Source organism: Fistularia commersonii, chromosome 15 (genome assembly GCF_037954325.1).
Source record: "Fistularia commersonii isolate RoL2024-O1a breed Wild chromosome 15, RoL_Fcom_v1.0, whole genome shotgun sequence".
Taxonomy (NCBI): domain Eukaryota; kingdom Metazoa; phylum Chordata; class Actinopteri; order Syngnathiformes; family Fistulariidae; genus Fistularia; species Fistularia commersonii.
Genome location: NC_141298.1, coordinates 9,925,957 through 9,940,128, shown reverse-complemented (window position 1 = coordinate 9,940,128; position 14,172 = coordinate 9,925,957). Strand labels below are relative to the sequence as shown.

General features: G+C 48.6%; 1 protein-coding gene across 1 annotated transcript; it reads left to right on the top strand.

Moving 5' to 3' along the window:
• Positions 1 to 108: 108 nt before the first annotated feature.
• On the top strand, positions 109 to 12,752 carry LOC147226438 (scavenger receptor cysteine-rich domain-containing group B protein). The gene is made up of 11 exons (XM_086161040.1): positions 109 to 265; positions 341 to 373; positions 1,394 to 1,432; positions 3,227 to 3,529; positions 3,599 to 3,667; positions 5,201 to 5,515; positions 8,255 to 8,335; positions 8,517 to 8,582; positions 10,693 to 11,007; positions 11,466 to 11,546; positions 11,623 to 12,752. The coding sequence occupies exons 1-11, from the start codon at positions 148 to 150 to the stop codon at positions 11,937 to 11,939; spliced, it is 1,737 nt and encodes a 578-aa protein (XP_086017166.1). The 5' UTR covers positions 109 to 147; the 3' UTR covers positions 11,940 to 12,752.
• The last annotated feature ends 1,420 nt before the right edge of the window (positions 12,753 to 14,172 follow it).

Sequence of the window (14,172 nt, the reverse complement as noted above, 5' to 3'; positions counted from 1 at the left end):
GCGTGGAGACAATCCAATACTATAATTAGGCCTCGCAGAACCAGGCCGGAGCGCCGGGTTGGAAACAGGGAGGCGGCCTGGTTTAATCCATCACTGCGTGGTGACCGCGCATGTGTGTGTGTGTGTGTGTTCAGGAGTCGGGTAGCCATGCGAGGCCAGCGTGCGGCGGAGAGCGAGTGTCGGTGCTGGAACCCGGCCGTCTGGCTCCTGGTGTCACTCCTGGGGTCCCTGGTGTTGGTGGCGGTCAGCGTCCTGCTGCGGCTCGGTGAGCGGGGCTTCGGTTTTGGGCTTCGGCTCTCCAGGCCGGATAACTAACATCCCCTCTCTGGTCGGGTTGCAGGTGACGTGAAGATACACCGACGGGCCGCACCAAGTAAGTGATCTCCCGCCTCCAGGTGGGCGTTGAAGCACAAAGCGTCCCGCTAACGAAGACGCGAACGCCGCGCGACAACGTGATACCGACCCGAAGGCGTCTCGGGGGCGGGAAAAGCCAGTTCGTTGACCCATTTTGAGCGAGATGGTCAGAAAAGAAACCCCCTCCCTTGCCCCCCGTCCTCAAACCCGGCTGAAACCGAAGATGGTAACCTCCAGGGGTGAAACTGTCCCCCTTTTGAGAAAAAAACAAAACAAAAAAACGCACCTGAAGACATCGTTGCGGGTGTCGTCACTGCGGCAACGGCGGCTCGGGGATAGTAGTTTTCATCCAAAAATGTAATAAATGTTGTTTGTTTTTTTTCAAATTTGGGGACCTGATGAATTTCAAGGCGATCGGAAGGTTGTTTGCTCAGTTCCCAACTGGTCCTTTCAAGACACGGGACACACACACTCTTGCATGGCGGCTCCAGCCATCGGTGTGTGTGTGCGTGTGAATGTTATCCAATGTAAAACATTTAGAGTTGTGAGGTCACTTACTGATGGGTACCTATTGAGAAATTCAAGTGATAATTGTAAATATAATTTTTTTTTTTTTTCATTATTATTATTATCCCCAAGAACAGAGGAATATCAGCTCCAAGTTAAAACATCCCCCAAAACAATATTTAACGGTGACTGCAGAAAGCAAAAAAAAATTCATTTAAAAAAATTCCTTCAACGGCAGAAGTTCTGGTTATTATATCTTTATAACTAAATCAAAATAACGGATTTGTTCACACGACGATCAGATGCTACGATTAGGAGTAGAATGGCGGCGCGGGCACGTTTCCGTGCCGGCGCAGTATGCGGTTTTTAAACAAGCCCCCTGTTATGGTTTCAGCCTGAGTCTAGTGTTACAGGAAAACAGATAGATATAGAGTACAGCGACTCTGGAAGGCCAAGATCCACCTTTCAACAAATAATTTGACTCTCTCTCTCCCTCTCTCTTTCTCTCACCGTTCTCCTCCCCCCGTTCCAGCCTCCAGCGTCGAATCCCCGGCGAGGACGCAGTACCAGGGTAAGACGGGAGCTGACGTGTCACCGACAAATAATAATAATAATAATTAAAATAATAATAAGAGCGAGGAGGGCGCGTGGCCGCCTCTTGCGTTTTTTTCAAAACAAGGTCACCATCTTGGCTCTCGGGTTCCCTGAACGCCTCGGTCAGGTATTTGCCGCGTCAGCGCCCGAGGCTCACGTGGTCCTCGCCTCTCGCGACCTCCAGCGAGGACGTCGCCGCGCCGTTCCCTCCGAAAGCGCCCGCCTCACGTCCCGCCTCGACTCACGCTTCTTCGGCGTCCGCCTGCAGCCGCAAAACCAAACCGATTAGAAAGTTTCTGTTTGAGGACTTTATGGCGGTTCAAATGAAATCCAATTCAATCTTCCTCATTTTGCATAAAGTGCTCCTTTCAATATATATTCACCAAACATTACCACAATTTACTTTTTACCTGTATCAGATTGGACCAAAATATACTGCTCAAAAAGATAAAGGGAACACTTGAACAACACAATGTAACTCCAAGTCAATCACACTTGTGTGAAATCATAGTGTCCACTCAGGAAGCAACACAGATTCATTTTGACTTGTTTTAAGGACATTACATCAAAGTTGGATCAGCCTGGAGTTTGTTTTTACGCTTTAATTTTGAGTGTGATTCCTAATCCAGACCTCCATGGGTTGATACAATTGATTTCCATTGATCATTTTTGTGTGATTTTGTTGTCAGCACACTCAACTGTGTAAAGAGCAAAGTATTTCATAAGAATATTTCATTCGTTTAGATCTAGGATGTGTTTTTTAAGTGTTCCCTTTATTTTTTGGAGCAGTGTATATACTGATACTAGATTTTGCCTTAATTATACATAAGATAAGTTAAACTTTATTTATCTCCATGGGGGGAATTTATTTGTCCCAGCAGTGTAACAGTTACAGTGTCAATGAATATGAATACAAATATAAATGGACAATTAGAAAACATAAAAAGGCAGCAGACAGAACAACAACGACAATGGATAACAGTGGAAAAAAGAAAAACAGCAACAAACCAAAACGACGAGAAAGGGGGTTGGAACATAAAGAGAGCGGCAATAAAAATTACAGAAAAAAAAACAAAAATAAGCAGGATGCGAATTGTGCTGAGATCGACAAGAATAAAAATAGACGACGGCGCTAGGGCTGAGTGAACACACCATATACATCCCTGCAATCAGGAGGTGACGGTTCAATTTCCCCCAGCTTTGTCCTCGAGCAAGACACCGAACCCCAAGTTTCTCGCACCACATGCCTCTAATTGGTAGGTTGCAGATTCATTTCCCGTCCACACAGGGGGTTGACCTTGAGCAAGACGCTGACCCCCAAATTTCTCCCGACGGTCCTGGGTTAGAGCCACGCCGCTCTAATCGGAAAGGTTGTTAGTTCAATTCCAAGTCACCCCTATCCGCATTCCTTGAGCACTGAGTGGGTGAATGTAAAGAACTTTACAAGCAGCGACCATTTATGATATATAAACACTCCTTGGGAGCAGTAATCCATGCAGGATATACCATAATTTCCAGACTATAAGTCGCTACTTTTTTCACACGTTTTGAACGCCCCTGCTTAAACAATGATGCGGCTAATTTATGGATTTTTTTTTGGGGGGGGGGGGGGGGGCTATAATGCTTCACGCCGCCAAAACATTTAGCCTCGTCCCATGGGACCAATGAAATAACAGTAAAAATCTGACGCTCTTTATCGGTTTATTAATATATTGATCTCCGGAGGTGTGCGACACGGATGTGATTTGAGGTGTTTTCTCCGCCCCTGCAGTGCAGCTGGTCAACGGGCGTAACCGTTGCGAGGGCCGGGTGGAGGTGCGCTACAACGGCACGTGGGGCACGGTGTGCGACGATGACTGGGACATGGTGGACGCCAAGGTGGTGTGCCGGCAGTTGGGCTGCGGCGTGGCGGTGGCGGTGGGCAGCAGCTCGCAGTTCGGCCAGGGGTCCGGGAACATCCTGCTGGACAACGTGGACTGCAAAGGCAGCGAGGAGGACCTGGGCGAGTGCAGCAGCCTGGGCTGGGGGATACACAACTGCTACCACTACGAGGACGTGGCCGTCACGTGCAGAGGTGTGTGCGTTTCTAAGAAAATGAAACGAGCTTTTGTTTTTGTTTTTTTTAAAACTCTTGATTCTGCAGAGTCCGCCGTGGTCGGGGCGAGAGCCGCAGCGGATTTCACCACGCCTTCCCGCAGGAACGCCGCTGTGGGTAAGCAACTCTGCTTTTATCTAAATGAGCCTGGTCATCTGCCAACCTGGGAGGTCACACAAGAGGGGGGGGGGGGTTCCTTAAAAGCAAATGGCAAAGAGCCATGTTTCAAGCTTGCAGTTAATAATGCACATTCATCCGTTCACTATCAGCACCGCTCGGGGGTCACGAGGGAACAGGAGCCTTCCCGGGTCGTGATTGGACGAAAGGCGTCAATCGCAAGACCACATATAGAGACAACCTTTCACGTCATACAGAGATATATAACCATTTCTACATCATATAGAGGAAAAAAAAACAGTCCTAGTGGGTATGTTCACGAACGTGTCACCGAATCTTGATGGTTAACGACTTGGTTATGAAGGTGTGATTTATTACAGCTAGTCAGCAGGCGACGCGATATTCGATCTGCTGTTCAATGCACGAATCTGGCAGGTATAGCAGTTAAATCTCCACCTGCGCGTGCATGACGGCTTCGTCCGTGGGGAAAGGGAGTCTGACGGCGACGCAAGCGCGAGCCCGTCACTTCATCACAAATTAAAATTAAAAAAAACACCCGGCGAATTTACCGGATGACTCAGTGAGGAGGGAGAGTTTGGGTCTTTTTATTGGCGGTCCAGCAGGCAGGTGGTGTGACAGATGGTACGAGGAGATCCAAAGGCCAGGTTTCATTTTTCTAATGAAAGCCTGCTTATTTTGGACGAGTACGTGCAGAAAAGGCCCTTTGGATGGTTGCAAGCATGCACACACACACACACACACACACACAGGTAAGGTTATTGTCTGAAATATGAAAAAACATGGGTTTTAACATCTGAGACTATGAGGTTGTTTTTGCCAAAAAAAAAAAAAAAAAAAAAAAAAAAAAGTCCTCAAATATGGACGGTGCTTAAAAACAAATAGATTAATACTTTTGGCTGTGTCCCGTCCCTTAGCGGACGTCTGCATCGTGACGCGCTGCTACAGGGCTGGAGTCCAAACATCCCCACCCGGGTGCAATCCTGTTAGCAGCCTCGTCGCGTGTCGCTAGCGGGGGCCAAAACCGTCCCCATACGAGTCAAATAGCCGTAGACTAGTGTTTAACGCGCGATTATAGCGAGGACGACAAAATATCCAGCCCCCCAAAAGGGTTGGAAAGGGTTACAAGTTCATTTTATTTGAGTTTTTTCCAATTCTGGCACACAAATCAGAGGATTTGGGGCCCAGAGGGAGGGAGGGGTTCCTCAGGGAAATGTAAAATATACCTCAAAGGGCTCTTGAATCCCAGGCTTTTTTTTTTTTTTTTTTGTCTGATATCGTCCCCTTTGTTGTCGTCTCTCGTTTTTTTTTTTTTTTTTTTTGCTCTTATTTCCCACGGGGGGGAGCAGGGAGGAATCAGACACAGTTGACACACGACGCCTCGGGTGAACGGCGGACACATGAGAACGTCTCTCGTCCCTCTAGGGGTGTTTTCGTCGGGGCCCGGGTGGAAAGCGACACCTCCATCGCACATCGACTTCCTCGCTTTAAATGGAGCGTCCTCTGTTTGTTTAGGCGACGGCCCCATCCGCCTGGTGGGCGGGGCCACCTCCTGCCAGGGCCGGGTGGAGATCTTCTACCGGGGGAACTGGGGGACGGTTTGCGACGACGACTGGGACCACAGCGACGCCCAGGTGGTGTGTCGGCAGATCGGCTGCGGACACGCCGTCTCGGCTCCGACCAACTCCTACTTCGGTTACGGCACGGGCCTGATTCTCCTGGACAACGTCCACTGCCACGGCAACGAGGGGCAGCTGGCCAAGTGCAACAGCCTTGGCTGGGGGAACCATAACTGCGGTCACCACGAGGACGCCGGGGTCATCTGCACCGGTAGGATCATGGACCATGCATACATCGACCAAAACACGCAATGGTTTTATTGCTATTAGCAACACTAGCAGCTACTGTTAGCTATGGAGATGGAGGTTGGAGTCAGGAGTCAGAAGTGACCACCCAACCCAATAGCCATCTCAGAACCATATACACACATACATTCACTTCATTATCATTTTTTTTGGGGTGGGGGGGGGGCTAAGCGCGATTAGTAGTGCTTGGTGAAGAGGTATGTTTTCAGCGAAAGATTGGCAGAGACCCGGCTGTTTTGACCTTTTTCGTGAGTTCGTTCCACCACCGAGGAGCCAAAACCGAGAACAGCCGAAACCGGTTCGATCGGCAGCCGGGGGCTCTGAGCGATGGGTTGGACGGTCACCCGGAGGTGGCAGATCGGAAGGGACGGGTAGGGAAATGTGGCTTGACCATTCACTTGTCCCATTCACCGCCCGGTAAACGAGCACCAGGGACCTGAACTTGATGCGGGCGGCTACCGGGAGCCAGTGAAGGGACATAAGAAGAGGAGTTGTGTTGGAGAATTTGGGACGGTTGAACATCAGGCGGGCTGCCACTTTCTGAATAAGCTCCAGAGGCCTGATGGTCACCGCTGGGGCACTGGCAAGGAGGGAGTTGCATTAGTCCAAACGAGAGATGACTAGAGCCTGGACGAGTATCTTCGCTGCATCCTCTGTGAGGAATCTGCAAATCTTCCTGATGTTGTAGAGGAGAACTCTGCAGGAACGTGCGACTGCGCGACATTCGCGGAGAATGACAGTTGGTTGTCTGGGACCACACCCGGCTTTCTCGTAGTTGGGGTTGGTATTACCACGGTGTTGTCGATGGTGATGCCAGGTCTCTGTGCAGAATCTCTGTGCGATTCCCTTCCAGGAACTAGCAGCTAGTTAGCGACCACGGTAGGTGCTGGTGGAACTCAAGAGTCTTAACCTTAAACTCAACCAAAAGAAGAAGAGGAAGACAACATGGACAAAATGGAGAGCAAAGCTGCAACAGCATTTATGTTCCTCCTAGCGGGAGTCATAACCATGGACTATCAGAGTGGTTGCATTGTTTTCACCTTCTCCCTGCGCTGCTTCTCCGTACGAAGAACCCCGCCGGCATATCTATTTTGGCCAAAATGTTGATGTTCCTCTGCGAGGCCCTGGGAAGCCCTCTGTGGCTTGGACCTCTCTGGTCCATTTCTTGCTGTTCTTGTCCACAACTGACCAGTGGCCACGATAGTTCTTAAAGAAGGCACTTCGCGGTCCTCAGGAAGTATCCCGTAATGCCTTTCGAACTCTTCCAAACGCCAACTACCGACATCACGTGAGTTCCTACACAACCTGTAAAAGCCTCGGAGTTGAAGCTGAGCTGATTCTAGATAGTGAGGTCCACGGTCACCGATTCCTCCACTGTCCAAACGCAAGAACCAGCAGCTCTGAAAATATTCTAGGAAACGCAAGAAGGTCCGACAGTGCCAAAGGTACTGTAGAGCCATATCCAATGCAGGGAAGAAAGAGAGAGTAGCAGTAACATGAAGTTTATGTATACGTATGAATGGGTCACACAGCGGTTAGACCTTACAAAGCAAGAAGGTCCATGGCTGGTATCCAACTGTCCTTCTCCCATCGTCCAAAACAAGCAGAAGGCTCATTGGGGACCCAAAATTGCCCAGACATGTGAACGGTTGTACGTCCCCGGTGATCGACCAGTCCAGGGTGAACTCCGCCTCGGCACCTCCGCAGCCTTGAGTGCAGGATAGGCCGTATAGATGACGAATGAATGAATGAATGAGCAGGTGACGTTCAATAAAGCGGCTGCTGGCGAGATGGAAAGGTCACAAGCCACCGGCGGGGTGGAGGTACCTTGAACAGGAAGCGGCCGGCGCCGGCTGAAACCTTAACCGGCAGGAAGTGACCGGGTTTGTCCGAGCGCCCCAACGGAACAGGAAGCCGGGAGTCTCGGAACCGAGGGCTCGTCGAGGTCTGACGCTACAGGACGCCTTCAGGCCTACCCTGGCACTTTTGGTTCAGTGAAGACGGGATGTGGGATGATCCTCGGGAGTGAGTCAGCACCCGATTGGCCTCCATTTACAGCGCCGGAGGAAGCAGACGGAGTGTTCCTCGGAAGAGCGTTGTGCAACATCCCGCAGAGCAGAAGGCCCTGCGCACTCATATCGATCCAGAGATACACTCAAAAGAGATGGAGGCTCGCGAGACGAACACCCTCGCTGCTCGGACACGCAGAGCAATATCTCAGAAATAGTCTCGTCGCAGCGTTAAACGTAGAATATTTACAAGGTTGTTATTTTTACAGATCCGTGCCAAATATGCAGTTCAGGCAGCTTTAGAATATACAAATATGTATATATTCGGGGAGGCAACGACAGCTGGGATTGGCTAACCCTTAACCTCGGATAAATAACGGATGAACGGATAAATATTTGGCTGTTAAACACACAGAGCGGAGGAAAATCAGAGCGGGGCTCTGCATGCACTTCTGAATGGAAATATTCACTGAAATGACAGCGAGCTTCAACGTGCACACAAATGAAGTTTTGACGAAAACGCACTTCATTCCCTCTCCTCAAAGGGGTTTGTCCCTCTTAAAACAAAGGCTCTTAAATACTAGCTCCACCTCGCTCTCCACGGTGAAAGCGTAACATTTAACAATCGCGATTATCGTAATTGCAAAATTGTACAAATATTCTTTTTTTTTTTTTTTTATCTCTTATCCCCTCAGGTTCGGGTTCCACCTCGGCGCCTCCTGCAAACACTCCCACCGACAGCCTGAGGTCACTGTGGTCCACGTCCAACACCGCAGGTAGGTTCGCACCCGCCGGGATAAAGCCGTGCACGTTTCGGCACGAGCTCGGGGTGGCGCGACTGAGCGGGACATACGATGTGCCCGACGACGGAGAGGGTGCGCCGTTTTTTTTTTTTTTATCCGATTACACCGCGTTGCTGTTGAGGCCTCGCCTACTCACGTTCTTTCTGCCCCATAGTAACAAACGAGGACGTCACCGTCACCGACGGCACCACCGCCGTGCCCACGACCACCCAGGCCAAAGGTAACAAACTACCGTGTGATCCAGTCTGAACGCCACCTTTAGGCTGCAGGTGCAGGATAGATAACGAACAAACCAACGGATGAGGAAATCTCCATTGGAACACCATTTATGATGATGCATCAAGACCCACGATGCATTCAAAAGTGAAAAAAAAAGCACAACTGTAAACCATAAATTTCGATATTTACACATACGGTGGCCCCTCAATATACAAATGATGCAAATGATGCAAGATGCGAATTTTATCCTTGAAATACGACAAAAAAATTCATGGTGCGAATACGAGAGAAAATTTAAAATTCGCGCCAAGCGAACCCCCGCAACTCGAATACGCTTCACGCCGCCGTCGTCGCATCTTCGAAATTGGCTTCGCATTTTCTAATTAGATGCTTCCAGCATCTCCCGGCCACTTTGTACAGTATGCATATCTTATTTTGTGTATTTTTTTTCAATAATCATCATGGGTCTTAAGAAAGCAAGTGGTGAACCCAGAAAAATGACGCTTTCTATGGAAATTAAGCACGAAATAATAGCGAAGCGCGAACCTGGCGTACGTGTGACCGATATCACGTGAATACAATCGCAATGCATCCACGATATGTACCGTCCTAAAGAAAAAGGACTGTATAAAAGCTATGAGGCTTTCCAAGGACATTGCTATTATGTTGCAAAAACAAACATTTATACACGACGACATAGAAAAATTGCTTCTGACGTTGGTGAAGGAGAAAGAGCTTGCTGGCAATACCAAAATGCAGATAATCATAAGTGAGAAAGCCTGCTCACTAAATATTTATATATATTTATTGTGATTTAAAACGTGTATCGGCAGAGAGGGGAGAAAGTTCTTCTGAACCAACTGCGGCCGTATCTTAAATGAATTTAAGATGCGAGAAGAAAATCAACAGACAAATCCACTTCTGGAATGAATGAAATCTGTATATTAATGGAAAGCTGTATACAATTGTGTTCAAAATAATAGCAGTGTTGTTAAAAATGCGGGTAAAGCTCAAAATCCTTCCAATATTTTTATTTCCATTCACTGAGAACACTGCACATTATGTTTTACATGAAAGCATCAAGAAAAAAAGTAGTTAATATTTGAATTAATTTACAGAAAATGAAGAAAAAGTGGTTGTGGGCTGTTCAAAAAAATTGCAGTGTCTGAATTTTTCATAACAAACTCAAATGTTTACTCAATGAACTGACACAACATTAACATTTATCATTCACGAAACTGATATTTTGGTGCATAACCACTCTTTTTGTGAAAATTCAGACACTTCAATTTTTTTGAACAGCCCACGACCACTTTTTCTTCATTTTCTGTAAATCAATTCAAATATTGCTACTTTTTTCTTGATGTTTTAATGTAAAGTATAATGTGCAGTGTTCCCCGTGAATGGAAATAAAAATATTAGAAGGATTTAGAGCTTTACCAGCATTTTTAACAACACTGCTATTCTTTTGAACACAACTGTATGTATGCAGTTGAAACTGTCAATTTTTTGGCGTTCTGACACGGGTTTAGATCTGAATTAGGAGCAAGCGTTAGGAGGATGAGCGTTCGACATGTCCGCCGCCGTCCGTGAGGTGGTGCTTAAAACGGTCCGACACATTTACGGGGGTTTGGTACAGCAGAGTCGGGAACGAGGAATCGGAAAAGTCGTTTAAAGAAAGTTGGGGACGGTTTGATCTTTTTAAGCCGCGTTCGCTCCGTCACTCGTCGTGAGTGTGAGTGTAGCTTAGCGCTAAAGTTTAGCAAAGAGTGCACATTGTCGCATTAAACGTGTAACGTGATAGAGCAGGAAATGAAAAACTCCCCAAACTTCATCCGCCAACACCGGCATCTTTGTCCAATCTTCAAAGTGTTTATTTCTGCATATTTTTTCATGTATTATTGTTTTCTTAAACATTATTTGTTATTCATAGGGTACCTCTGTCCTTTTTTTTAAATATTTAACCAAAACCACGGGGCGGGAATGAATTAAAAGCCTTTCAAAGCCTTTTAATAGAGTCGTACGTCAAGGTTTCGCTGCTTTGGCGAGAAATGAAAACATTACTTTTTAGGTTGAGGGAATTGCAGTGACCGTGTGCTCGTCCGCTGCAGGGCGGCCGGCCATCCGCGTGGTGAACGGCAACAGCAGCTGCCAGGGCCGCGTCGAGGTGCTGTACAAGGACGCCTGGGGGACGGTGTGCGACGACGACTGGGACATGCCCAACGCCGCCGTGGTGTGCCGCCAGCTGGGCTGCGGCGTGGCCATCGCCGCCAAGTCCAAGGCGTACTTCGGCTACGGCTCCGGTCCCGTGCTGCTGGACAACGTGGAGTGCGACGGCAACGAACCGGAGCTCTCCGAGTGCTCCCACCTGGGATGGGGTCAGCACAACTGCGGCCACCACGAGGACGCGGGAGTCATCTGCGCACGTAAGCCTCCTTCACCTCCGGTTACGCACCGCCTTTCGTAAGCCGCGGACAGCTCACACTTCCTGCGTGTGCAGCCGCGCCGCTCGCCCCGCCGAGCAGTCCTATCACAGCGCATGAGTCAGTGCGCATCCACGTCGCTACACGCCTGCAGGCCAAATGTCTCTTTTCCTTTATTCCACTCTAACCACTTAGCTTAGCACATATCAGTCGCTTTGATAGAATTATATCCTTGAGGTTTTTTTTTTTCCGGGAGCCATAAAGAAGGAAATTAGAGTGCGCACCATTAAAATACCGACGGGGATGTTGAATATTTGCGAGAAGTGGCGCCTGTGTCGCCATCGTCGAGCAGCCCCCCTGGTTACGCATGATCGAGGGAACTTTGCTGGGACTTTTATGAGCTGTGATTTCCGGATGGCGAACGTCAGTAGTTTCTCTTTGTCTTTCTCTGCTCTCCTCAGCGTTTCTGCCCTACAGCGGCTTCGCGAGAGAGCTCAGAGTGACGGAGAGGACGGCCGTCACCACCAGAACCCCCGCCGACGGTAGGTCGGATCCGCACCGCGAGCGCGCCATCCCGGGAGATCTGAAAGTGCTAATATTTGGTGAATGCCCCCCCAGGAACGGTGCGGCTGGTGGGCGGCCAGCACGACTGCGAAGGCCGCGTGGAGATGTTCCTCAACTCGGGTTGGGGCACCGTGTGCGACGACGCCTGGGACGTCCCTGACGCCCAGGTCGTGTGCCGCCAGCTGGGCTGCGGGGAGGCCGTGGCCGCCTGGGGCGAGGCCTTCTTCGGCCCCGGCTCGGGAACCATCCTGCTGGACAATCTGAAGTGCGGCGGCACCGAGGCCTCCCTGCGGGATTGCTCTCATATACCCTGGAACGTGCACAACTGCGACCACTCCGAGGACGCGGGCGTGACCTGCTCGCTGTCGTGATTTCAGAGGAGCCGCGCCTCCGCCTGCCACGGGTCGGGGAGGGGTGTAGCCACCCGGGACTTGTATGATGTAAATAACAGCGTTCACGCCGCTAAAGGAATATTCCAACGATGACAACATAGACAATAACTAATATGATAAAATACTAAAAACCATCTATCTACTAAGCACTTTATAAATAAATGATATAAATTACGATGTACACAATGAAAAACAAAGCTTCTTGCCGCCTGTTTGGCCTGAAATGTTCATCAGTTTCTCACCGTGTTGACGAGCGGGTTCTTACCGACTGGGAAACAGCCTCGACGCGACGGGTTAGAAAAGACGCGGCACGCACGAGAACGCAGGAACTCCATCGCGGCGATATGTCTTGCGGACGAACGGGCTACTTGATGCCGAGTAAATTGTCTTAATATTGAAACGATGCTCGTCAATCAGCGAGGCTCCGCAGCGTTCCTATTTATTTTGTATTTTTATTTAATGTTTCTAACACACCCCCCCGTCTACCCGAACAAGTGTATGTTACGCATTCTTTCCCCCGGGTATTTTGGGGTCTATGAGAGCCTTGGAACGTCTTTTAGCAAAAAAAAGGTGTCCTCATATGGGGACGGTGGGTTTGTTGTAACGTGAAGTAAAGCACACAGAACTAATAAAAGAGTTGATTTCTGCCCTGACCGTGGAAGCCCGCAGGGAGCTTTGTGATTATGGCCACAACACAGGGACTCCCCAATTAGCAACACTAGCTATTTACAATTGCTTTCCAAGACTGAATGTATATCAAATGGCAAATATAAATAAACATAACAAATAAGACTAAAACAGTGAAAGTTCATTCATTCAGGGGCCAGCGGGTGGGGGGGCTGGAGCTTATCCCGGCCGTCATTGGGCAAGAGGTAGGGTTGACCCTGGATATGTCGCCGGTCACAGCAACACAAACGGAGATACGCAATCGTTCACTCGCTCATTCAGACGTCCTGCAGGAACAGACAACCATTCGCTGTTTGTTTCTAACATTTAAGAGCCATTGCTTCAGAAAGCCAATAAAATGTTAATTCATGTGCACATGTAGCTAACTGTACTTTCTGTGAATATTGAAATATAACCCCCAACCACTTTTAGTTATCAGTCAAAAATGTTTTCATTCATTCATCTATACCGCGTATCGCCACACTGGGTTGTGGCCAATCCAAACTGTCATTGGGAAGAGGCGGGGTTCCCTGGACCAATCACAGCGCCACATATAGAGACATACAAACCATTCACACGTCACGTAAAAGCCAAACTGTGCAACCATTCTGTCTCATTCACACATCTGGAAAATTCAGGGTGTCCAATGAAACTCCTGCATGATTTTGGACTGTGAGAGAAAACCGGAGGACCTGGAAGGAAACCTGCCTAGACGCAGGTAACCGTGGCGACCCCACACAGAGAGGACAGAATCCGACCACTAGCCGGTGCGCCACTGCAAGAGTTCATGGGTTTCTTTGTTTGTTTTTTATTTGGGTATAAGACAGTGATGTTTTGCTGGAGAGCGGAGCCACTTTGATTTAATACCGGTTACTGTTTCTCTAGGAACCACCAGGGGGCGTAAAAACTCTCTTTCTGATGTCAAGGATTGAGATCTGATAATGTCCTCGTGCGAGGACTCCGGGACACAAGAATTTGATACAGTGGAAAAACAAAAAACACCTTTTTATTTCAAACCGTAACCAATTAATGTGAAGTCAATCAGACATGTTGGGGGCTTTCTGATACACGCTGTATTGTGTTTTTTTTTTTTTATATCTTGAATCAGAGTAACGGGGGTCTATGTGGGTCAGCTCTATTTCTTTAAGGGACAAATTCAAATTAAAAATGTCCTGACGTTGCTGACAACAGCCAGCACAGTTGCATCGATCTGAGGAGACTGAATTAGCATTTGGTTATAGGAGTCGCACACCTCTTAATGAATTAGTAAACAGTGCGAATGAAGCCGGAGGGCCGGCAGCGAACGCAGAGCTCGTCGAATCCTGAAAGATCCGACGGATAAAAGAACGGCCCTGTGCGGGAGGGTGTGTTCGTTTCGGTGACTCATGGCAAAATGAATCAGCATATCAACGCTGATAGCCCGCCTCAGTCCTTCCATCACCACTATCAAACACACGCGTACAGAAACACAGATCCAAAGGGAACGCTCGCAAAATGATCGGTTCTGTACGAGAACCTGCAATTCACCTCCTGAAATATTACATTC